The 26,092-nt window shown below is 39.8% G+C and overlaps 1 protein-coding gene across 2 annotated transcripts in view; it reads left to right on the plus strand.

Moving 5' to 3' along the window:
• CTNNA2 (catenin alpha 2) overlaps positions 1-26,092 on the plus strand; it is a 464,238-nt gene that overhangs the window by 109,666 nt on the left and 328,480 nt on the right. For both annotated transcript variants that reach the window (XM_063401389.1, XM_063401390.1), the window contains 4 exons: positions 2,911-3,077; positions 6,773-6,892; positions 8,932-9,198; positions 22,918-23,121. In XM_063401389.1, coding sequence (XP_063257459.1) covers positions 2,911-3,077; positions 6,773-6,892; positions 8,932-9,198; positions 22,918-23,121 — 758 coding nt within the window. The remainder of the gene's footprint in view (positions 1-2,910; positions 3,078-6,772; positions 6,893-8,931; positions 9,199-22,917; positions 23,122-26,092) is intronic.

A 26,092-nucleotide genomic window follows, 5' to 3' on the forward strand; every position in this document is an offset into this window, starting at 1 on the left:
GAACTGTTTCATGAGGCTGCTGTAATGATTATAGAGTGGATATTGTATGCAATTAGAAGAGACTGAAGTACTGCCTTTAATCTGTCAGCACTCCTCACAAAAATGCACAAAACCAAAAGGGGACATAGGGACAAGAGTGGCAGAAGAACATGGTGAAAATGAAGGACAAATGGGGCATGAGAAAAAATGGATTTAAATTATCTACAAATACAGGCAGTATGGCATTAAAGTGTCTCTAATGAAGAAAAACTGTCAGATTCTGGAGTTCATTTTGGAGTGAATTTCCCACTTCACATAGGATTAATTGGGGTTAAATGTCTGATCCGTTTCTAAGATGGAAGCTTGATAAATTTATGAGTGTAGATATTATCATATTAAGATCGTTATTAATTATATTATCACTTGACTGACTGCAGTGGCAAGGAAGCAGACCTGATGACTTCAGATGTCTGTGCTTCTTGTGTCAACCCAATTCTCACTGAAAGTAATTTAATATAGATTACAGAATAACTAGAAAATGCATTTGGAAAGAAATGGATGACTAAATGTAGGGTTGACTTTTTCAAGATAAAAAGGTTTCTCTAAAAAATAACTGGGCTAGCTGAAGTTCCACTGTTACCTTTAGCCTAAGAGTAGTTTGATACTACTCCTGCAAAAGAATTAAAATATGTTAATTGGCACTGAAGCAGATGAGCCTTCATCCCCACAACTGCTAATTTCTTTGGTTATTAGATTCTAAATTATGAACTACTAGATCTTGTTAAGTTTCAAACAACCTCCTGTGAACTTTTATACTCATACTTTTTTGGTTTTCTGATTTTATTATGTCTATTTAATAATTTTTGCTTAATTATTTTAGAGATTTCACATAATGTGAGCTTTCTGAGGTTAAATATCTAATCTAAACTCTTTGAATGTTTTTTTGGTTTTGTTTGTTTTTTTTTTCCTTTTGATCCTTTGTGTATTTTTCCTCTGCCCTTCAGTGTTGCTTTTCAAATCTTTTTGCTGGGGATATCTCCTTGGATATTCAAGTCTTACAAGATAATTTTCCTTCTTGCTTTCCTGATGCCACTGGCCAATTATCAAACATTATTTCTTTATTTCATAGTCCAATATAAATATTTATCTGAAGCTACACACTTGTAATTTGGCAGAAAATGGTAAAATCTCTTCAGCACCAAAATGGAAGTTAAACAATTTGCAGGCACCTGATTCAAAAATCCAAAGCTTGCTTTGGCTGCCATTTCAGCTTGGATTTCTCTAAAATCCAGTACTTTCACACAGGAGTTTTGCTGCTGGATGCTTGGAATCACTTCCATCACATCTCATCTGAATCCCACTTAGAGCTTAAATAAGGGAAAAGCCTTGCTGGGATTTCCTGTGGTTGTGTGTGGCCCCTTGGGTTCAATCAGCTCACTATGCTCCAAGAGTGCATTTTGGAGCAAATTCTCTACACAGAACTGGGATTGTTGGCTTCCCTCAGTGAATAATTGAAGGGAAGATGATGCCTTACAATGTTACAGTGGTTAGATGAAGCCAGTCCTGAACTGGGATCAAATTTCCAGTTAGGAAACTCACATCTAACCCTTGTTCACACGCTGGGCTCTCAGCTGTTCTGTGGTCGGTCTCAATATCTCCTGTTACATGAAATATTTGAGTCATTGACTCATAATAGTAACAATAACAACAGTAATAATAATGAATTTCTATTCTCAATTTTTAGCCTGCTGTCAGCCAAGAGTTGTGGATAAACTTTTCAAACACTGTTTGAATTAAAGTTATGTGTTATAAAAATCTTCATGGCGTCAGAATTCCTTGCTCCTAGTTTCAGTGATTTTTGGCACACAGGCAAAATCCGTGGGAAGGTAGGGACCACAAACTGTGGTCCTCCTCCAGAAACCTTGCTTTACTGGTTTATTTTGGATTTCAGCTCTGTGATGCTGAGCAATACAGCATTTAAGTATGTTTAGAAATTTGGTTTGTTCTCTTTTTATCTAGCAATGATTGTTAATTGTCTCCTAGGAAATTTGTAGAAGGTTTTGCCAACCTTATGGAAAGTTAAGAGGAGTATGTAGCCTTAGAAATGAGCCACTTGAATTGTATTTTGAAATTGTATATTAGCAGTTTATCATCCAAGAGATGCTGCTTGCAAATTATAATTTGAACACGCAGTCCTAATGGTAAATATAATATGGAAAAGAGTTCTGATGGGAATTAATCACTGTGGCCATCTTAAATATCTTCCCCACTATTTGCATTGTCTTATGGGAGGTTTTGCCATCTGGGATTTTTTTTTTAATGTTGTTGTAATGGTCTTAAAAGCAATGTAAATATGCTTTGATTTCACATTTGAAGTACTTTTGAGATTCTGCACTGGAGACAAACAGGGTTTTTTTTTTAACAACAGCGAAGGTTGGGTTAATATAAAATCTGTCACAGTCAGGCTGGGAGAGGTGAGGTTGTTTGGAGAAGAGAAGGCTCCAGGGACAGCTTCCAGTGCCTAAAGGGGACTCCAGGAGAGTTGGAGAAGGTCTTGGAACAAGGCATGGAGCGACAGGACAAGGGGCAATGGCTTCAAACTGCCAGGGTGCAGGGTTAGATGGGATTTTGGGAAGTAATTCCCTGTGAGGGTGGGGAGGCCCTGGAAAAGTTGCCCAGAGAAGCTGTGGCTGGGTCTGGATCCATGGAAGCATCCAAGACCAATTTGGATTATCCTGGGACAGTGGAAAGTATCCCTGGGATGGAACTGGACAGGCTTGAAGTCCCCTTCCAACCCAAGGCTTTAGTGGTTCTCTGATTTATGTCCCAACAGCACTTGGTTTAGCTTTTAATGAGTTATTTATACTTGTGGGAAAACAAACACCACGAGGCAGAAGGCTAACCCGAGCACCCGTCTGTGTCCCGCCCCAGGGGAGACGATGCGCGTCGCCTCGTCGGAGTTCGCGGACGACCCCTGCTCGTCGGTGAAGAGGGGCACCATGGTGCGCGCCGCCCGCGCCCTGCTCTCGGCCGTCACCCGCCTGCTCATCCTGGCTGACATGGCTGATGTCATGAGGCTCCTCTCACACCTCAAAATCGTACGTGTTTGTCTCCTCCTCTGCTGGGGTTGTGTGCTCTGGGCGAGCAAAAACGGGGTGAATCAGTCTGCAGGGTAACTGTCCACGTCCTTACTCTCCACTTTGCTCTCCTGAGGTGCTGATCAGAGGCAGGAGTTAACACACTTCTGCATTGGTCTCATTCATTTTTATGTTTCTGCAGAAATTAATATTTGAACATTTACAGCAACATTTGTGAGCTATCTTCACAGATTGCACTAATACTGCTATTAAACAACTCTCTGACCTGAACTGAAGCATTTGCTCCCCTCACATTCAAGTTACTTCTCCAGTATTTTTGTCTTTGCACAGTTTAGGTACTATAGTTGTCTACTCTTCTTTTTTTTCCCTCTTTCTGACTTCTGAATATATCTAAGGATTGAATGTTTAATTTGGAGAGAGCCAGTGGTACTACCGTCTAACCAAAGAATAAAGAGGAATTAAAGGTTACCAGATAGTTTGTATAGATTTATATTCACTTTTGACTGCTACCATTCACATTTTTATACAGGAGTATTAAAAAGATTTTCAGTTGAAACCAGGAAATGTATTTTTCCAGCCTCCCTAGTTGTTGCACTGTCACAGTTTTATTGCAGAAACAAATCATCAAAAACCGTGAAACAAAACAAAATCGTGCAGAAGGTCATATAGAGAATATTTAAAGCCTGCAGAGTGCATGTGTGAGTTTAACAGAGGGAATGGAGAGTTGCTTCTTTTTTAGCAACTTTTTTAGCAAAAATACTTTTTTTTTTTTTTAATTTGTCTTTTTGACAGTGTAACTGTACAACAATCTCATGTTCTAGAAAATCAGTGAGAGCTCTTCAACTTGCAAACTGTGCAGATAACCTGAATAGCTGGAAAACAGTTTTCATAAGGAAAGAAGCTGATTTTTCAGCACAGGTTCTCGTGAGCTCTGCTTTAATGAATAAAATGCTGCTCTCAGGATTGTCAGCACATGGCTCTGGTTAGGTGCAGTGTAAGCAGTGTCTCCCTCCAATATGCTTTAATTTTTCCTCTCTGTAATGCTCCATGTAACTGTAATTCAAATTGTCCTTTCTCAGCAAGGCCAACACTTGAATATCATAGACAACAGTTTTTTTCTGAATGTTATGATGAAAAATTGTATTCAAGCTCTTTCATAGGCAGTGAGCAGCAGAGTACTTTGTTATATAAAACACAAATGTCCAGTGCTGGTTTGTAAGTGGGTGTATTTCCTTTTACCCCAGATTTGCAAGGGCCGTGTGTGGCAGTGTGCTTTGTAATCTCTGCATTTATCTAATGGTATCACAAATTCTGTTTCAGAAATCAGAGAGCTCTGGTTGTTTTCAGCAAAATTCAACATAACGGCCTTAACTGTGACTTTTATTTTCATGTTAAAAAGGGCAGTTTATTTCTGAGGATTAAACATGTAAATATCCTTATTTTACCACTTAACAATGCAAACTACTTTTAGATGAATTACTGGGGAAAAAAGTGGTTATACTCTACAAAATTGATGAAGGAACAGCTCTTCTATTGACTCACAGGTAACCTTCAAAGACTTGTGTAAGTTACCCATAAAAGTAATGAACTAAAATAATTCTGCATGTCAGAGTAATGAAGCCTAATTTATGCTGAATTGTGCTGTAATCAGTTTTCTCTGAAAGCATGTCAAAGGCTTCCCAGGAAATGGTACATTTTAATTAGAGTTTTAGAGGGAATATATGCAGGTGCTTTCTGGAAGGACTCTTGGTCATTGCATTCAGGTTATCTTTTGCACTGCTAAAATTAGAAATAGTGGTTATTGCCAAAGCTTTTGTGACACTTTAAAAAAAAAAAACCTGTACTGTTATAGTATGTGGTCATGCACACAGAGATTTATAGATCTATTGGAATTAACTCCAAGCTAGTTAATCAGAGGAACAGATCAGCTGAGTGTTTTCTTAAGGATAGAGAACTCACTCCAGTATGAAGTTGTAAAAAAGAAATTGCAATAACAAAAATACCATTAAAAAGGAGCTTGTGCTTTCTAGTATTTCTCATAACTGATTTCTTCATTTTGGAATCTGTGGTCTTGAGCCCTGACTGACATCATAGATTACCATCAGCATCCTTTGAAATCTGGTTATCAGAGTGGAATCTCTGACAAATTTTTCATGAATTCTATTTAATATGGAGCAGGACTTAGAAAAATGTGTATCAGTTTGTCATGTCTGTGCTTGGCACTGCAAACATGATAAAGATGAAACTTTCAGGTATTTTAATGTTTCTTGATATAAAAGGAAAATGTGCATATTTTACAAGAAGTCCTGCAAGAAGAAATTATTTAATACAATGATGCTTTTGCAATTTGTGTTAGTGGTAAGGCAGTCAGTTTAAAAACTGTTCTCATTAAGAGTAAAAGAAGAGGTAACTTGGATTCTGAATAAGCTTGTAAATCGGCAGAACTTGGTTTGTAATTTCCAAGGTAACAGCTATGAATTTATGTTCCTGAATTATGCATTTTCCAATAGAAATGTATGAGTTTGCTACTCTGCTGCCCTGTAATTTGTGAATCTGCAATAAGTAGGTAAAAGCTCAAAATGAAGATGTACTCTCTCTGTGGTAGGAAAACACAGAGCAACTCAAGCAATAAAAAGACAGGTTCTTCACGTAATTGTGCCTTTCTAAGCTATTAGACACCAGCTACTGCTGAATTTATTGATTCCCAGCAGTGTCTGGAAAGCTGCAAACCTCTGCTTGTGCACAGGAGCTTGTCCCCATCCCAATAAGCCCTTGCCTTTTGAGGGGAGAATTTGTTATGCGTGTTCTTATGAACTGTGGCTTTTAGCTGAACAATAGCTTTTAGCAAGAAGGATCAGTAGCATCTTTTCAGTTCTCAGTGATTTTGCTGTGAACTGCTTTTTTGTCTTGTGAAGGAGAGAAGTACAACTTTGAATTCCCAGCTAGTCACAGTAATGTTTCCTTTACTCATTGCATGAAAAGAGCATTTTATCCCTTCAGATTTTATTTTTTTTTTTTTGCTTTGCATATGGGTAAATGTTCACAATACATTTGGTGGATCAACTTGTTGGTATAACTGGGGTTTTAGATCTTTGTCTGTTAACTGCAGCATCACTGAATAACTGCAGGTGTGGTTTTTTTGAGTGGATTCTTAGTGTTAAATAACTACAGAAGGAAGGAAAGCTCAGAGCTGAGAAAAAAAGAAATAATGTGAATATTCTGGATTGGAGCTATGATCTGTTTTACAAAGATAGGGTGTTTTGGATTTATCAGGGTAAATTTAAACCTTAATAGTAAGTTTGAATTTCCTTTTTAAGTATTTCTTGTCCAGAAGTGATGATTTGCTGTATTCTCCCTTAGAACCCGTACCACACATTAAAAACATACTTGTGTATTTTGTTTTAAGGCCCTCAGATATTAAATATTTCATCTAATAAGTGGGAAATGATTACTGTGATATCTTTGACATTAGTTTTACATGATCCCAAGGCACAGTAAATGGACAGTAATGCAGAGTGACAGCTGCTCTATTAGAAACCTAATTAAAGTTCATGGGACTCTCATAAAGCGTGTGTACAGTGATGGATGTGAAACCTAAATTGGGTCCATGTAAGACAGAGTATTGGGTGGAATAGTCACAGGCTCTGTCAAAGAGTGGATTAAAACACTGACAGAGCTGATTTATTGTGTTGTAGGTAGAGGAGGCACTAGAAGCTGTGAAAAATGCAACAAATGAGCAAGATTTAGCCAATCGCTTTAAGGAATTTGGGAAGGAAATGGTGAAACTGAACTACGTCGCTGCGAGGCGACAACAGGTGAGTACAGCAGTGGTTGGAAAAGTCCATCCTCATCCTAAATTTCTTGTGGTTTATGTCCAGTTCTGGTTTAAAATGTACAATGAACTGTTCATTGCTATGTCATGGCCTGTAATTTAATCACACTGATTATTTTTGAATGTGATGAAGTTTTTCAGAAGTGCCATTTCTTTAAGAGTACCTTCCAAGAGGCTTCAATTAATAACAGATTGAAGAGTGAAGAGGGAAGTGATTCAGGAGGTTAAGGGTAGTTTTAATTTGATGATTATTCCCATTTAATTCTAACCTATGCAGATTTCAGGTCACTGTGACAGCTGGTAAAGCAAGAGCTATTTTCTAGTTCTGTACAATTCAAGTTCAGGAGGAACAGAAATCTACTTTGTGCTTAAAACCATTATTAATAATTTTCAGATTAAAAAAAAAATTCATTTATCCATTTATTCTTTGCTAAGGCAGCTGAAAAAGAGACCAGAAAGTCATGATAACATTTATTTAAGGCCAGTCATTGTACAACTTTGCAATAAAGATAACTTTCCCCTGAACCCTGTTCTTTTTAAAACACTGCAGAGTTGTATAAGGTTTCTCCAACTTCAATTATTTTTGAATACCACCAGTAATTCAAGGATGTGCCATCTCTGTACTGCATTGCACACTGGACTTGGAAAGGTGGCTATCCATATTCATCCACCTATTTATTTTCTGAAATGCAGTAATGGCAATTTACTTCTGAATCATGATTGTGGGGTTTTTTAATGAAAAATAGCATTTTTGGGGTTATGTTGAAATTGCATCATTGAATATCTCAAATTGGAATAGACCCATAAGGACCATCAAGCCCATCTCCCTGCTCCTTGCAGGACTACATAAAGGCAAACCATCTGACTAAGACAAATAAATTGAAAATGCAGCATCTAGGCACTATATGGAGAGTGCTCTTGTATGTTCAGACACTTCCTCTGTGGAAATAGAGCTCCAAGTATGGGAGAAAGAGAAGAATGTGAAAGTTAGTGAATGTTGTATCTCTTAAGTCCTCATTGAACATACAAGAATATGGCAAAAAAAGTCTCTCTGAAGATTGTTACCTGTCAGCCATGTATGGCTGAAATTATTCAGTGGGTAGAACCTTCAAATGCAGAATATCTGGGTGCTTTTTCAGTGTTGTGATAGATTCCATGTGTGAACATAAATAAACTGTTCAGCTCTCCCGACTGGTTTGTTCACAGTTTTAAAACAGAAGTAGCAATGTTTTGATTGATATTCCCTATGAATCTTGTTAGGGCTGTGTTAATGTTTGTTAGGCTTTCAAGGACAGTATGATATACTCTATAACTAAAAAAATATCATGGGTTAAATAACAATAGTACATAATTCTGGTAACATATTGTGCAGAATCTGATTCTTGTTGTCATAGGAAACAAAAGAAAGTATCTGTCATGATATGCTAAATATACAAACTCTAAATGATATAAGGAGTAGAGCAAAATATGAAGGGAAGCAAATTAGAAATATTGAGAAGCATATATGGTAGGTCTTTAAGAACTAAAACCATATGATGTCAGGTGATGAACTCAAAAGTTTTTTCCAACCTAGTTAATTCTTTGATTCTGTGATATTCATCTATGTAATCTTTTATTTTGATTTTTTAAAGGTCTACCTTATGATAATTTTAAAAAGGACACTAGTGTAGTAATTAGAAAAATAAGGCACTTGCTGTAACAGGAGTGTTGCATTTGTGTTGGTGTTATGGATTCAGCAGAAGGCATCCAGTTGTTTTGGGAAGAGTAATTTTGAATGTTTTATGTACATTTTTAATGGGTTTTTGCAAAAGGGAAGTGACTCTGGTAAGATCTTGTGAGTAGAATGTAACAGGTACAATGACACAGAACGACTGGGCAGGAGGGGAATTCCTGCAGGGATTTACGACGGGTTCTGCCATTGATTGCACCTCTGCCAAACCCCTGCACGGCACTGATGCTCAAGGCAATTCATTTATCAGAACCCCTCTGGTTTCCCTCTCTGAACGCTGTGTGTTCTCCCAGGAGCTGAAGGATCCTCACTGCAGGGACGAGATGGCGGCGGCGCGCGGGGCTCTGAAGAAGAACGCCACCATGCTGTACACGGCCTCGCAGGCCTTCCTGCGCCACCCCGACGTGGCGGCCACCCGCGCCAACAGGGACTACGTCTTCAAGCAAGTGCAGGAAGCAATTGCTGGCATCTCCAATGCTGCCCAGGCCACCTCGCCCACCGATGAGAACAAGGGCCACACGGGCATAGGGGAGCTCGCTGCTGCTTTGAATGAGTTCGATGTGAGTATTGGCAGGGTGTGGGAAATGAGGTGTTTGTCTACACAATCTACTGAGCGTTTAACTGAGCTGTTCTTACACAGGACTCAAATTCCCTTTTTCGTTCACATCCATTTCCTCAGACTGCACAGGCAAAGGGCAGACATCGATTTGTGTTGGTTTTAGTGAGGAATAATAGTCTGCTGCTAATGGACTGGAATTACAAGGAGTTATTTGTGCTCATATGAGCTGGCTGGGATAGTGAGAAAAATAGTTCTTGTTATCCTTAGGATCCTTGACAGATCTCACTACATGCTTCTAGAAAATGCAAAGTCTGATTAATCTGGCATTTCAGTTATGTTGAGGCCTTAGGAAGGCTGACCTGGAACAGAGACTAAGAGAATAAAGTAGAGATTTATTAAAAGGCTTTTAAAGGTGCACCAGGGGCAGTACAAGAGCCTGGCCAGGCCTACACCCAAGGTGGACCCAAAATGGTCACAAAATCGATAACAGGTCACAAGGTCTCACACTTTTATAAGTTTTGGTCCATTTGCATATTGGGGTTTAATTGTCCAATTACAGTTTCAGATGATGAAGTCCCATCCTTCTTGTTTTCTCTCTTCAGCTCACCATTGTTTGAGCTTTTGGGGCTAAAAACTTGTACCAGTTGTCCTTGGTCTGCAGCAGGAAAAGGATTTGTTTTTTGTCCCTGTGAACAGAGCTGACTAACACCTAACATGAGGCTCAGAACTGCACCCCTGGGCAGCACAGAATCTGGAAAATATGAAAGCTAAAACTTAAGGGATCAATGTGACCAAGACCTGGGGTTGCTCAAGTGGTAAAATCATGTTTGTCTAGCATGTCAGGAAGACGACAAAAAAATGAAGATGGTGATGGAGCTCAGTGTCCTGGAAACATTAACATTCAACTTGAATCATGAATTAGTTAATCAAAGGCATGGAAAAAGCATCTTTCAAATGGAGTTGATAGCAGTCAGTTCAGCTGTAGGCAAAGTGCTGCAGCCCCTGTTCCAGCAATAGATACAGTTTTGCTTAAGCAACTTTCCTGACAGCTAATTGTTTAGCTGTTAATTTCATTAGCAGTCCTGTCTGATGATTTCTCCCTATCTCACATGTGAGGATTGTTCTTCAGGCAGTGAAGAAAAAGGTTATTGCAGACAGTCTCTGACAGTTTTTTCATCTTTCTTTCTGACTTAAGGCAAAGATTTGTTGAAGTGATTACTGGGGAATGGTGTCCTTTTCACTTTGATTAAGACACAAGGTTGCAATCCCAGCGTCTGTCACATGCAGTCAGGAGCTGCTCAGCCCTGCTGCATTTAGGGCTGGAAGTGGAGGTGTAGTGCAGGTGGTTCATCTCACATATTGAACTGGGCTTGTCTCCTCCATCTATTCTTACATCTGTGGTTTTTCCTGTGCAAGTACTGTGGGCTGAGATTTCAGGAATTCCTCTGGGTTTTCAGGGCTCTCTCAGCTCACAGGTCCTGGTTGATAAGACCCTGGGAATAATATTCCTGTGTGGTCTGATTGTGTTCTGGCTTTTGTGTGGGACTTTGCACGTTCTGGACAGCAAAGGTTTGACAAACAGGGACAGAAAACATGTGACTTCCAGTCCCAAACTGATGATGCTGCTGCTGCCTTCTGGAAAAAAGGCTGCTGTTCAATGCAAAGAGAGTCGCTGTGCTTGGTGAAAATAAATGTAGTGAAGACTGTGTGAGACACCACATATTGTCCCCTGGCCTCTATGAGAATATTCATCCTTTTTCTCCTCAGGTAAAATCTTTTCCACTTTCTGGGATGTTGCAGAAGCCATGCATGTGTGTGGGAGATGTGTAGCCATAGTAGCGTGTTCTGTTCATAATTACATGTGGAAAACCAGCCTTTCTGGGGAATTCTATTTCTCATTTTAGGAAACTAAGTGAAAACTTTGACTTACAAGGATACAGAGACTGAAACAATTGTATTATCCATTTTCTGACTCACTGCTTAACTGCTGAATGCGATTTATCCACACCTCGTTTTGCAACAAAGATGACATTCCCTAACCTCCAAGGGAAAGTCAGAATTTATAGCTGGTGATGGGGGGATGACTGTGAATTTACCTTTATGTTTTACAAGCAAGAAAACAAGCAATAATACCAGAGTAGTGAAACTATGTAATGAGTAAAAAGGTGGTGGAGAGGAAAACCTTGCTTTTTATGGTGGCAGTATATGACTTCAGCAAGGGAAAGGAACTTCATATTTTCTAATGAAAATAATTTTACAGAATATTTATTTTACAATCTCAGTCATACTAATTGAGATCAGCTTGTATTTGGTATGAAATGCATACTAAACCCTGCATTATATGCCAAGATGATTCTTCTGTATTAAAAATAAGTTTACAGGTTTTTTCCATAATTTTAACACTTTTCAGCCTTCATTATTTCAAATTTTGGAATCAGTGTTCTGTGGCTTAGCACTTCAAATAACTGCAGTGTGAATAATTTGAATATTTTCTCAGTCAGAATATCATCACATGGAATACAAATAATTATTTGACCTATCTGAAGCACAGCCATTGTGTTTAACTAGGTCTTTTGATAATTGTTACACTCTATACGTTGGGGGGTTGTGTAAAGGCACCTGTGAGTTATTAGCAGCAAAGTTTTGAAGATATTTGCCATTTGTTGCTTTGCAGAGATAATTTATGTAGAAATAAGGAGAGCTCATGAATCTGTTCTTTAGCAGATATTTTCTTGTAAAGTCCTATTTGAAGTTGATTGATGACAAAAGAACAAGTTTTATGCCTTGTTGCTTTGTTCTTTAACTTCCATGTTGCTGCTTTTATCTTGGATCATTTAAAAACGGGTATTCCTGCTTTTATTAGTAATTTATTATTAAAATTTGGCATATATTTTATGCTCATGAAATATTTCTGTGTTCTTAATGCAAATGGGGATGCACGGTTTATTTCCTCCTCATGATATTTGACAAAATTTATGGAAGTTGCACATAAATTTTTGAAGAACTTACTGTGAACTCTGAAAGGCTCTGTTTTCACTCAGGAAATGGTAACTTTGATCTGATAAGGTCTCATCTGTTCTGGTTATCGAGGGACTGCTGTGTTGGCACATGTTAAATTGTGGGATGGATTTATCAGGTGGGCTCCCCACAGCCTTCATGGTGTGCAGCAGGGACAGGAGCTACAGATCACACTGGAGTGTGCTGGGAAGGTAGATGGAAAGAGAATGAAATTATTGACTGAGAAGAAATGCAATGAGAAAGAGCAGGAAACCTGAGTGAGGTGAAAGCTGAGATGGAGATAGATGGTATCAACACTGGTGTGCGTTTGGTAACTGCAAAGGGCTAAAAATATATGTGGATGTAAAAATGTATATCTGGAAATAAAGTAAAGGAATAATTTTGTTCAGGGAGGGGAATGGAGCTGGGGAGGGTCTGGAGCCCCAGGAGCAGCTGAGGGAGCTGGAAAGGGGCTGAGCCTGGAGAAAAGGGGGATCAGGGGGGACCTTGTGGCTCTGCACAGCTCCTGACAGGAGGGGACAGCCAGGGGGGTCGGGCTCTGCTCCCAGGAACAGGGACAGGAGGAGAGGGAACAGCCTCAGGCTGGGTCAGGGGAGGGTTAAATTGGATATCAGGGAAGTTTTCTTTACCCAAAGGATGTCCAGGCCTGGCACAGCTCCCCAGGGAAGTGCTGGAGTCCCCATCCCTGGGGAGATTTAAAAGCCATGGGGATGTGGCACTTGGGGACATGGGTCAGTGGTGGCCTTGGCAGGGCTGGAGTTGGATTCAGTGATCTGACGAGGGCTTTTCCAATCCAAACAATTCTGTGGTTCCATGACTGTCTGTGCCACAGCAAGGGCTGCACACAGATTGTTGGGGAAAGTGTTCTCCAGGATGGAATAGAGAGGGGGCAGTGACAGGCAAAAATAGGATTTACTGGGCACTTGGGATCTCTGGTGAGTAGGAGGGTGCTTCCTCTCAGAATATGGACTGGGATTACAATTCCTGACTCCCGAGGAGTGTGGCTGTGTCAGTGGGATGTGCTGACAGCACCTCAGAAGTGCTAATCACAGTGGAAATTCAGATTCTAGGGGTTTCAGACTCGGTAACCTACAGTGCTTTACATTTTAAGCAATTCTAAATAATTTCCTTTAGATTTGGGTATGAAAAGTGAGGGTAATCATTCTTGTACAGTGCTGGGAGGGTGGGTGTAATGGTGTTGTAAATATAAAGCTGTTTACTATGCATGCACCATAACTCCAGAAAAAGGATTATTCCTGTGTTTGAACCAAGGCTTGAATTATCTGCAATAAAATTAAATAGAATTTACAAATCCTCTGACTTAGAGAGGGGAGGAGAAGATACCTAAAAGGACCAAACCCCCTTTTCTCCACTGATGCCAAAAGCAAATATCTGTTGTTTTCTGTACTCTTTCAGAAAGAACTGATGAGATGGCTTAGCTGACTTTTCTCCCTGTCTATTGTATTTGTGTGTGCAAGTTCTGCCTCGAGCAATGGAATAAAATGATATTTTATTTGTTAAAAGAAATATATAGTGCTTAGTTTTGATATATGTTAATCCAAACAGACAAGCCCTATAGCAAGCCCTATAGCCCTATAGATGTTGTTTTAGCTGATCTTTTATAATATTTTTTCTTTTTTAGTATTGGATTCATTGTTTCTCTGTATTTTGGCTTTAAAGTTGCAGTGTTGGTCATCTTGAACTGCTGAATCCCTGGGTCACCCCTTTACTTTCTCAGTATGAAAATAATCTGGTTTATAAAGGAATTTAAAGGAATATAAGAGGAGGTTGTCACAGCACCAAACCTGCCAGAGTTGAAGCAGCATTTGGACAATGCTCTCAGGCACAGGGTGGGACTCTTGGTGTTGTCCTGGGACAACAGGAGCTGGACTGGTTGATCCTTGTGGGTCCTTTCCAACTCAGGCATGATTCCATGATCTGATATGGTTCAGAATTAAAAGAGGTGGTTGAAACGATTTCTGGTACTTGAGGTATTTATGTATTTGGGATAGGTCCCAGGGTACTGCAATTGTGCTATTTTTTGTCACGGGCAGTATTTGAACTGAGAAATTACAGGCAGAGTAACTCAATCTTTAATGAATTTTTGAGCAGAGCAAGTCAGCTGTTAGGGAGATGACTACATTTGATGAGAAAGAAAGCGTCTGATGACACTGGTCACTGTCCTCCAGGCTGGTAAATGCAGCTCATAATTAATAAATGGGCTATCATAACATATTTTCTGAATACATTAATGCTCCTTTAGGAATATTTTGCATGGCTAGAGAATACAGTGCACCTTAAATGGAGTGAAAGACCTAATAAGTGTGTAATGAGGGGGAAACATTACAGAGAAACTGAAAAGACAAAGTATCTGGGTATAGCAATAGCAAAGACTGCTCTTTTTTTTTGGTAATAAAATTAAGAGCTGTCAAAATGTGGCAGAAACATAGCAGACAGAAGAAATGCCATGTCATTAAGCATGTACTTTAAAATGTTCCCTTTTGGATAAATAACTGCTAGATGATCTGAGGATGGATTTTTGCAGAACATTTATGGAATTGCAATTTGCTTGTAAATATGTTCCTTGGAGAAGTGATTTGTGATGCTGCAGAGAACAGGACAAAATGTGAGCTTCGAAAGAATTAAGATGTATTTTGCCACTGAAATTCGTAAGAAAAAATTGCAAAAATATTGCTGCACATCTGACAGTGATGTGAACCCAGACTTGTTGAGCTTGAGTAGCTCTAGCCCAGGCAAATTGCAACTTCTGTATAATAGCAGCTCTATATTGAATTTAACTAGAAATGCACTGGGGAAAGTGTACTGCAAATTCAGATAACCTCATGTATAGATTTGGATGAAATATTGTATAATCTCAGAATGATTTGGGTAGGAATGGACATTAAAGATGATCTCATTCCAACCCCCTGCCATGAGCAGGCACAGCTTCACCTAGCCCAGGTTGCTCCAAGCCCTGTCCAACCTGTCATTCTCCCTTGTCCTGTCCCTCCATCCCTTGTCCCCAGTCCCTCTCCAGCTCTCCTGGAGTGCCTTTAGGCCCTGCCAGGGGCTCTGAGCTCTCCCTGGAGCCTTCTCCAGGTGAGCACCCCCAGCTCTCCCAGCCTGGCTCCAGAGCAGAGGGGCTCCAGCCCTGGAGCAGCTTTGTGGGTCTCATCTAGACTCATTCCCCCAAGTCCACAAATTTCTTGTGTTGGGAGCCCCAAAATACAAGTTGCAGTTTTTTATCTCTGGTGCAGCTGAAGTGGCTTTTATACAGCGACAGTTTCAACTCAACCATTTCCTGTGTGAAGGCATTCAGGCTGCACCTCAGTGTTTCTAAAACTTCTGGGCAGTATTGAGATACTTTGGCACTTTCTGCACTCCTCAGATCTCCCCTGAGAGGGGAAACATCAGACTGGTCATGCTTTGCGTATTGAGAAAATAATAAACAAGAGCAAAATGTTGCATTTTGCACTAAACCCAAAAACTTCACGTGTTTGCAGAGCCGTGTGTTTGAGGATGCTGAAGTGATTTCTCAAATGAGACAGAATCAGAGTAAAATTTTGGGGTCCTCATGATGCTGAGGGGCCAAGCAAGCTTTTCCTTTCAGTTATTTCTGCATTCCCTATTGCACCCCCTCTGTTTATGTATGGGCTTGTTTATGTATTACTGTGGAAAGGGTCCACTGCAGAGTACAAGGGACAGCACTGGAAATATCGAGATTTTGGTAGCAAATGCATGGCAAAAATACGATCCCTGTAAAGGGAAGCACCCTGGATACCTGTGGATTAGGATCTCATTGCCTTCATTCCCCTTCAGCAGTGGGAATGGTGCTGCTGAGCTGTATGTGCTGTATAGGAGCACCATCTAGTGGGCTTCTGGTTTATTTCTTTTATGTCCATAAATTTATTTTTTTCTCCCTGAAATGCTGTTGTATAGTAAACTACTATTGTGGAAAGATTTAACAATCAAAAACACTTGTTAGGATTTAACCACAGCACTTTGCTGCCACTTTTGGTGGTAGAAAGAACCTTTTGCCAACACACCAATTGCTGCCTGTGCTTCCTATCAAAATACATGTAACCTGCTTGCAGCAGGCCAATTTATTTGCAAAGAAATTTTTTTAATGAACCCTCAAGCACAAATTTGTTAGACATATTAAAAACACAGAAAAGAAACACACTTTAAAAACCTAATTATCATTTCTATAAGGAAATGTGTTTTCTGTAGCTGTACAGTTATTGCATTATTATTCAAATGATTGCAGGTTTCTTATTTTCTTGTTAATGTAAGTATAAATATCTGAAGTGCTAAATCAAAAACGTAGTGAATTTTCTTTCAGGTTACATGTAATAGCTTGAAAAGAGCACTAAGTGCAGTGTTCTAATTAGGCTGCATTTGCTACTATTTTGCCTGTGTTTATTTAGCACCTCTGAGATGCTTCTGCAGCTTAGGTATGTGAGAAGTGAACACCAGCACTATTTCAGGGAAGCAGCATCTCCATTTACATTAGGAGAGGGGAAGGTGGGGCTGAGGCTTCTGCTCATGGTTGTGCACTTCTGCCTGGGTGGGATGCTTGTGAGGCTGCTCTGGATGCATCCAGTCTGGTGTGCCATGGGAAAGGTCAGAGAATCACAGCATGGTCTGGGTTGAAAAGGATCTTAAAGCCCATCCAGTCCCACCCCCTGCCATGGTCACATCCCACTGTCCCAGGTAGCTCCAAGCCCCAGTGTCCAGCTTGGCTTTGGACACTTCCAGGGATGGGGCAGCCACCGACACCCTCACAGTAAAGAATTTCTTCCCAGTATCCCATCTAACCCTGGCTCTGGCAGCCATTCCCCCTGTCCTGTCACTGCAGCCCTTGTCCAAAGTCCCTGTCCCGCTCTCTTGGAGCCCCCTGTGAATTATTTCTGTGTTGTTTCATCACTCCAGAGCAGCTCTTTGGAAGCTACAGTGTCACACTGCTCTGTCACACTCCTCCAGCTGTATGGGTGTGTGTGTGTAACACAGCATTGTGGCAGGGAGGAACTTTTGATTTATTGCTAAACAGGAGATCAACAGCCCTGTTAGCATTGCAGGAGACACGGACAAAGGTGCAGAAACCAAACCTGTGAGCACACAGTGTTTATTTTCACAGTAGTGCAGGCACTTCTGACAAAGAAATACATCAAATACTCTTATTTGTACAGTCCTGTCTCCTGTGCTCAGAAAAACTGAGTCCCTCAGTGTATCATGTGCTGCCTTCTACACAAAGGCAGTTTTTCCTGTTGTCTCATGGTTGTGGCATTGTTTATCTAAAATATCTATCACACTTTGCAGTGGCATTTAACTCAAAAATTGGATTTTCCTTATGCAAGGGGCAGTTGTGTATTCACTGTCTCAGGAAGTGTTAAAAACCCTGTGGATGTGCCACTTGGGGTCATGATTTGGACGTGGTGGTGGTGGTGGGTTTATGGTTGGACTTGATGATCTTAGAGGTATTTTCCAGCCTTAACCATTCAGTGATTCTATGATTCTTAATCATTAAGAACCCTGTTAGGAAATGGTCTCTGCCCTGAAGGTTTCACATTCTAAACAGATAAATCAAAATGTGTTTAACAAGTAAACAAGGCAGAGGTTCTGAAGAAGCTGCTGAAATTTCCTGAGCACTTTCTGTGTAGGCAAACCAGGGGATGAGCAGATTTTTCATGAGCAATAAGGCAATTGCACCTAATAATGAAGTCATTTAATTGGAAAATGCAGGCAATGATACAGTAATTGTAGGGGTTTTTGAGTTGTAAAATTGTTTTAAATTATTAATGCAATCTTTTGCTTTGCATTATATTTCTAATAAAGACTATAACTATTTCTAATAAAAGTGAGGATTTCTTTGGTGTGGTTGAAAATGAGATTCTAATCTAGGTAAATGTCACAAAGTTTCAATAATGATGTGCTCTCTGATTATACAATACATTTATATAGGGTATATGGCTATTTTCACTATTTTTAGTTGAAATATGAATAATTTATCCATTATTTTAAATTTCCGAAGTTGTCCTCTAGTTTATTCGTGTGTAAGATAGTTTATTGCCTTCTGAACAAGAGGAATTTGGTTTATAGCAGTACTTAGTATGAAGAAGTTTATTTTCAAAAGTCTCTAATATTTATTAAAACATGGCAACTTCTCTGTAAACACACCTTGATATAATTAAAGGCAAAAACAGTTGAAGAGAAAATAGTTAACTATATTAAAAGAAGATTTTATCACAAGTTTTGACAGTTTTCAAACAAATCTTCAATTATATTAAAATTAATTTTCTTGGATTTTGTTTCAGCAACTGCAGCCAAAAATGATGTATGTTTACAGTAATCTGAACATTTATAAAGAGGTTTGAAACACTTAATGATAAGGACTGAATTATGGTATCAGTCCTTGATTTATGGCTCTAATGTTAGTTAACTAATTAGAAATGTAGAGTGTTCCAGTTCATTTACATTCATCGCTCATTAACTGGCTTTTAAGGAGAAGTTGCAGTTTTTAAAGAAATTTATTTGGCCAGACTTCCTGCCAACTATTTTTTTTCTTCTTTCCAAGAAGACATTATTTCCTTGTTAACATATGTATAAGAGTTTTATAGGTGTCAATAACACAGTCTGAAGTTGAATTCTGGCACCAGGTTCTCGTTGAAGATGAGTAATAACTTTTGTAAGCAAAAAATTGTGCTTCTTGGGTAACTGAACATCAGGAGCTGGTTCTCATCCCGAGACTCCTTTTGTCCCAAAACTCCAAAACCTGTTTCTTGTGAGATATTTAAGGGAGTTTAAAGTAAGTGTCTAGACTGTAATTTATTTATAACCACCCATCAGAAAGTAACTGTGTCATTATTTGTTTTAAGCAAAAGTGAAGTTCATGATGTGCAACTGGCACAAGGTGGTTCTGAGAAAATTCTGGATATTGAGAGGGAGAACGTCACCCATGATCACCCATGAAGGTGATCAGGCACTCAACAGTAGGTAGAGAAGTTTGGGAAATCCCCAAGGGTGGAATTCCCATCTTGGCTGGATGAAGCCTTGAGCACCCTGGCTTGATGTTAAAGTTGTCTGTGTTATAAGGAGGTGTTTAAAATATAACCTGCAGGAGTTCATTCAAACCTAAATTACTCTGTAATCCTGAATAGTCAGTAGCAGATATCCCAGACAAATATTCAATAATATTTAAGCCTACAAATGAATTATAAGCAAAAAGTTTTATAAGATATGGATGAAAAATTGAGTACAACTGACTTATTTTTCATGAGTTAAATTTTGATAATCAAAAAGGTTACTCCTTATTTAGAAATAACCCAGAATATATTCCTTTCTTACAGTTCAAACTGAGGAAAGCTGGCTTGTGTTAATTATACACCCTCTGTGCTACACAATTTACTACTTGAAATCTAAATGATGTTTGTATGTGGTCTGTAAAGAAATTCCTGAGTTTATTCGTTGAATATGACCTATTTGCTTGTGAAGATGGTGAGTTTGGTTTCAGAGATATTTGATCTGTAGATTGTTCATCTTCAAGGCTCAAAAAGTATAGAAGAATGCACAGGATCCCAGGATGGGTCAGGCTGGCAGGGACCCCAGTGGGGTCACTGGTGCCAGGTGTCTGCTCCAGCAGGGCCATCCCAGAGCACAGGGCACAGGGCTGTGTCCAGGCTCCTCTGGAATATCCCAGGGAGGAGACTCCACAGCCCCTCTGGACAATCTGTTCAGTGCTTGGTCACTGCACACTGAAATTCTTCCTCGTGTTCAGGTGGAACTCCCTGGGCTCAGCCCCTGCCCGTGGCTCTGGGGCCATTGCTGGGCCCGGAGCTGAGCTGGGCCCTGCTCTGACCCTCCCTGACACAGGGACACCCAAGGACACCCAGGGACAGACAGGGACACCCAGGGCTGAGGCCCCTCTCAGCTGGGGCTCCTCTCAAGGCTGAGCACCCCAGGCTCCCTCAGCCTTTCCTGGGCAGGGAAATATTTCAGTCCCTTCATCCCCTTTGCAGCCTCTGCCTGTCCCGCTCCAGGAGCTCCAGGTCTCTCCTGTGCTGAGGAGCCCAGAACTGCACACAATTCTCCAAATGTGGCCTCCCAGGGCTGAGCAGAGGGGCAGGATCCCCTCCCTGCACTGCTGGAAATGCTCTCCCCAAAGCTCCCCACGATCCCGTTGGCATTCTTGGCTACCAGGATGCCCAGCTGGCTCAGGGATGGCTCATTCTTCGTGAGGACACCCAGGTCCTTCTTGAGCTGCTCCCTCAGGTCATCCCCAGCCTGTGCAGGTACCTGGGGTTATTCCTCCCCAGGTGCAGCACCCTGCATTTGCATATGCAAATAGAGATGCACATGCATATTTGCGTATTCCAGGTGGGTTCTTTGGTCTCGCAGAAGACTTGAGTGCACAGTCTTCAAATCTAAGCAGAAAAATGTGATTCAAGACTTGCTGGAAGATGTAAGATCTGTTTTAAAATTGCTGTGTAGGTAGAGAGCCTTACACCTATGGCTGTGGGGAAGAGGAGGAAAAGGGAGGCATTTCTGGAAGGATTGGTTAGGAATCTGAAACAAACAGCCTTTTTTTTTATTTCTTTTTCCTTGCTAATTCCATAAGTTGCTTATATAGTTTATTTGGTGCAATTACAATCTTGCTACTGCGACGTGATATAAGAGCTTGTGAAAATAAATTTATACAGCTGATTTCTGAAAAACCCGAGCATTACCCTTTGGCTCAAAAGCCCCAGTACATAAATATGCACAAGCCGAACTCTTGGAGAAGTCATTTTTAATTTAGGTGCTTGTAAAACTGCTCTGAAACACAGACCCCAGAAGATACATGTGAGACATTATTTCACATTCTGGCTGATACAGCATTTTTTTCTGCCCAGTCAGCAGTTCCTGGAGCTGGAACAATACATTAGCTGGTTAAAATTCTTCTATTTGTCCTTTTATTAAATAATAGATTTTCATAAATTTCTTCTGTTTATTACTATTTAACTGCTGAGGATTCAGTTAAGCTGTAGATTTCTCAAGGGTTCCTTTCTCCGTATAGTAATGAAAGTTATGGGGTGTGTGTGTGAACTGGAAGTTTTATTGAGAAATAAGGTCTTTTCTGAGAGCCTTGTCCTGCTGAAATTTAGAAAATATTCAAGTGGAGTTTGTCTTTAGCTTTGAATAAATCCATCTGAGCATTTTCTTATTAATAATAAACAGATAGAATTTTCAGTGCTAAAGGCACATTTTGGTTATGTGTCATGTTCCTAAATTTTAACGTACATTTTGATACACTGTTGGTTTTGTTGTTTATTTTCTTTTCAAATTACTTGTATCATTTAACTTGCACTTGCTGATTGCTCTTGGATATTGAAAGAAATAGACTAATAAAGTTATCTGAAGATTGCGAAAAATAAAATGGTACATTAACAAATCTTACATGCTTTAAAATAGGTTTGATTATTAGAAATCAGGATATGTTTACATTTTTAATTCCTATTTCATTATTTTTTTTAAGCTCAAATGACAAGTGCAGTTTACCCAGCAATTTTAGTCCATATACAATTAGGATACTTCTTTGCACAATTTCAACAAAAGGTTCTTGAATTGCACAGTGTTGTAAATGTACTCAAGAGTGGGAGCAGGTGATTTTTATTGCTTTTCTATTTCTTACCTTGAACTATAAAAGGAGAGAAGCAGGCCAAAACATAATCCAGCAGTGACTCAAAACTGATAATTTCACATAGTTTTATAGTGAGAAGAGTAGAATCAATGTGGTTTGATATTTGGTAATAAGTTTGATAGATACAGTACACAAGTGTTTAGCACGGATCATAATTTAGGAATTAACCTTTATTAGAAAAGACTTTTTGAAAACCAGTTCTTTTTCTAGTAGAATAAAGACACTTAGCTAACCAGTAGACTTTGAAAAACTGAAGATGTTTTCAGACTGTCTTCATGTAGTGCTCCCTTTTTAGTTAACTAATCCAGCATCTTTTTCCTGACTAAAAACCAAAAAGTGTTAAAAGATGCTCTACAGAATGGAAATCAGAGATTTCATATTTTTGTGTGTCATTATGTAGTAATGATTTCCTTGCAGTCTTAACTTATTCAATTTTTTAAATTCATGAAATATTGAGCTAATATAGTAACATTTCAGCAGTGTAGGCTGCTTATAAAAATAATCAAAATGAAATTATTAACAGAGAACATCCCACTCTGTCTTCAGGAATAAAAAAACTTACACCTTGCATATGAATGTACTGAAGAGCCAAGAAACTTTCAGAATATTTGCGAAAGAATAATACTGGTTTAGCACCATGGAATGGTTTGGGTTGGAAGGGACCTTAAAGATTATCTTGTTCCAAGCCCCTGCCGTGGGCAGGGACACCTTCCACTATCCCAGGTTGCTTCAAGCCATGTCCAGCTTGGGTTTGGAGACTTCCAGGGATCCAGGGGCACCCACAGCTGCTCTGGGTAATAAGGTTGTGCATTTCTATATATATTTATATTTCTTTAATGTTTACATTTTCAGGAATTTGGTAGATAATTGCTCCAAGAAAGTTTTGATAATCCTTGCGGTCTCTTCCAACCTGGTACTCTATGATAGATTATTAATAGGAAAGACTGAAAAAACCTCTCTGAATGCACTGAAAATGTCAAAGACCTGCTGACACTCACCATTTCTGGGTTTTCCTTTTCCTTCCAGAACAAGATCATCCTGGACCCGATGACGTTCAGCGAGGCGCGGTTCCGGCCGTCGCTGGAGGAGCGTCTGGAGAGCATCATCAGCGGGGCGGCGCTGATGGCCGACTCCTCGTGCACGCGCGACGACCGCCGCGAGCGCATCGTGGCCGAGTGCAACGCCGTGCGCCAGGCCCTGCAGGACCTGCTCTCCGAGTACATGAACAACGTAAGTCACAAACAACTGCTGCTCGCTCTCGGGTGCCTCACCCTCCCTGAGGCTTTAGTGTGTCCTAAAAGTAGCAAAGTGGCTTTCTGCCAAGCCTAGAGGCGGTGCTCTTTGAGTTGTTGGGCTTTCTAAAATGTTGCAAATGTTTGACAGGAGTTGGGTGTGATCAGAAGCTCAGGGGTGATGCCTTGGGAAGGTTGATCTGAAACTAAGACCAGACAGATCTGGACAATAAAGTAGATATTTATTGAAAGGTCTTTAGGGTACTTGGGCAGGATAAGAGCCTGGCCTGGGCTACACCCAAGTTGGACCCAGAATGGTCACAAAATGGATGACAGGTCATGATCACAAAAAATGGACAACCTGTCATGAGGTCTCACACTTTTATAAGTTTTGGTCCATTTGTGTATTGGGGCCCAAATGTCCAATCCCAGCCTCGGGTCGTGAGGTCTCATCCTTGTTGTTTCTCTCTTCAGCCCTTGTTTGTGCTTTTGGGCCTGAAAGTTGTATACGTTGTCCTTTTTCTTCAGCAGGAAAAGGATTTGTTTTGTCTACCTACTCTGTGAAGAGAGCTTACTAGCACTTAATATGAGGCACAGAACTACACCCCTAGGCAGCACAGAACCTGAAAAACATGAAAGCTAAAACTTAGGGCATCAGGGGGTGGTGGTGTACCTGCCAAGGAACTCTGTGCTCCACATGAATTTGTGATAAAAGTTGCTTTTTATGTAATAACAAGCAATTCCTTTGGAAGTAGACTATTTTTAAAAATGAAAACAATGGTGAGTAATCTAAATGCAAAATGGCCCAAGAATTACTTTCTTGTTGAAGATGAATATGGGTAATTTGCAGCATGCTTGCCCCAATGGTCATTGTGTTTGATTTTTAGGATGTTACCTATAGATATAAGAAGTTGACTTTTTGGTGTGCGGGTTAAACCATTGAAGGTTTCACTTTCTGGTGGAACTATGAAATACTTAGTTGCTGTGAAAGCAGAGAGTTCAGCACTAGTTCACATAATTTTAAAGACAACTCTCTGGGTAGGGTTTCCAGAAGTGTTGAATTGTTCATTGTGGTATGAACTGGCAGTGCATAACCTTTGTTCTGCACAGCTTGTCCCAGAGAATTCTCTCCATGCAACGTTGTGTATTTAAATTCAGATGTTCTATTGCCGTGTCCTTTTGAGGATGTGGCAAAGACCAAAGCAACATCAACAACCTGTTTTAATTTTAAAATGTTTGCCAAGAGGTATCAAACTGAGCATCCTCTACTTTGCTGTTTCTTGTCTTGGGTTGCTCCCAGAGTATCAGATGACACATTTTGATCCCATTTTGCTGGAATCATCAAAATTATGCTGAAGAGTGTGTTTGAGGATAAAACTTTAACATTGTTATTTTCATTGGTACTGTTACAGTTGTTAGAGTGATGCAATTCAGTATCAGTAGTGCAAACTTCAGTCCTTTAGTCACTTCATTTTACAGTTCAAGCTGAAATGTTGCTTTTCAAAGATATTTTTCCATGTAATAGAGTCACCTCAAGGAATAGCTGTTTGAAATGAAAAGCATTATTTGCTTCTTAGTTTTTCTGAAGTGATAGTTGACGGGTTCTTGTGAAAGCTTGAATAAATGTGAAGTTTTGCTGCTGTGTTATGGGTTAGAAGTTATAAAAGAGAACATTAAATACGAGGTGATGAGGCTGTGGTGGAAAGGAACTTGCTGGGTTTCTTCCTACAAAATCTTGCTTTGTAGAAACAGTACCAGTGCAATCCTTAAAGGTCTTTCAAAGAAACTTTGAGAACTGATGAATGGTGGCTTCTTACTTTATTGTGGTGCCTCTTTTTTGGTACACCAAGTTTTGGTAACGATGCAATTTGCCCCTGCACCAGAAACATTCTTATTTTATTTCTGACTGCATTTACAGAGGCAGGATAGTTTCAAATTCCTGCAGGCATTTATGATGACACTGAAGGTTGCTAATATCATTTCATCATTTTTACTTAAACACATAATGGTGTGAGCAGCTGCTTTTATGGTCGCTACAGTACGGGTTTTCCAAGTGTCCTTTTTTTTCCTTTTTTGTGTCCTGCTTAGTCTGACTTGCACAACCCCTGTAATGTTTTCTTTTTTCTCCTTTATCCTTAAATGTAGTCAACTTAAGTAAGATTTTTTTATACCTATTGAGTAAACATTATAAAAAACTGAAGATATATTACATAAAATGCAGTACTTCTGACTTTACCAGATCTGGTGTGGAAATGTTTGACAATGATAATTTCCAAGCTGATGTTAGCTGTTACAAGGGATGGGATTAAGATTTCATATAACTTTTCCTAAATTTAGGTTTTTTGTATATAGGGACAGGTGAAGTAGGGGGTGTCAATTCAGTTCTTTAAGGGTGGGTGCCATTTTAAGACACCAGGTTAAAAAATTCCAATGCTTGTTTGAGCGTTTATTACTCAGTCTGAATTCTCCATGAATTCTCCATGAGTCAGCTTGTAGCTGCCAGCCCCACTTCCATGTCATGTAAGCTCTAGGAAAGGACAAATCCAGACTCCTTCCTTCATTAAATCATTTGAGCCTCCGTTGGTTAAGCTCCAGTTATAATTGTCAGAGACCAGATCAATACTGGAGATCAGATCAATACTGCTAAGAGAACCTGAAGAGCCATTGAGATGACAACTGTTATAATCTAATATAGGCAGGGGGTGAGTTAAATGTCTCTAGATTTCTCTGATATATTAAGTCTCCCTAGCCAGGACAGATCAGATCCTGAGCTTGAAGGCAGCTCCTGTTACCTAAGGATTGAATTTCATCCGTTCTGCCCTGGCAGAATTTGCTTTGGTACTCAACCTGTTTCCTTGAAACCTGTGGATTGATTTTGTTGGGTTCTCAGTAATTCTGAGCATGTTCAGTATAACCTAAGATCGCACTTGGAAAATGTTTCAGAGCTTTCAGGAGTTTCAAAAGGGTAA

The sequence above is a fragment of the Prinia subflava genome, chromosome 7 (genome assembly GCF_021018805.1).
Source record: "Prinia subflava isolate CZ2003 ecotype Zambia chromosome 7, Cam_Psub_1.2, whole genome shotgun sequence".
Taxonomy (NCBI): domain Eukaryota; kingdom Metazoa; phylum Chordata; class Aves; order Passeriformes; family Cisticolidae; genus Prinia; species Prinia subflava.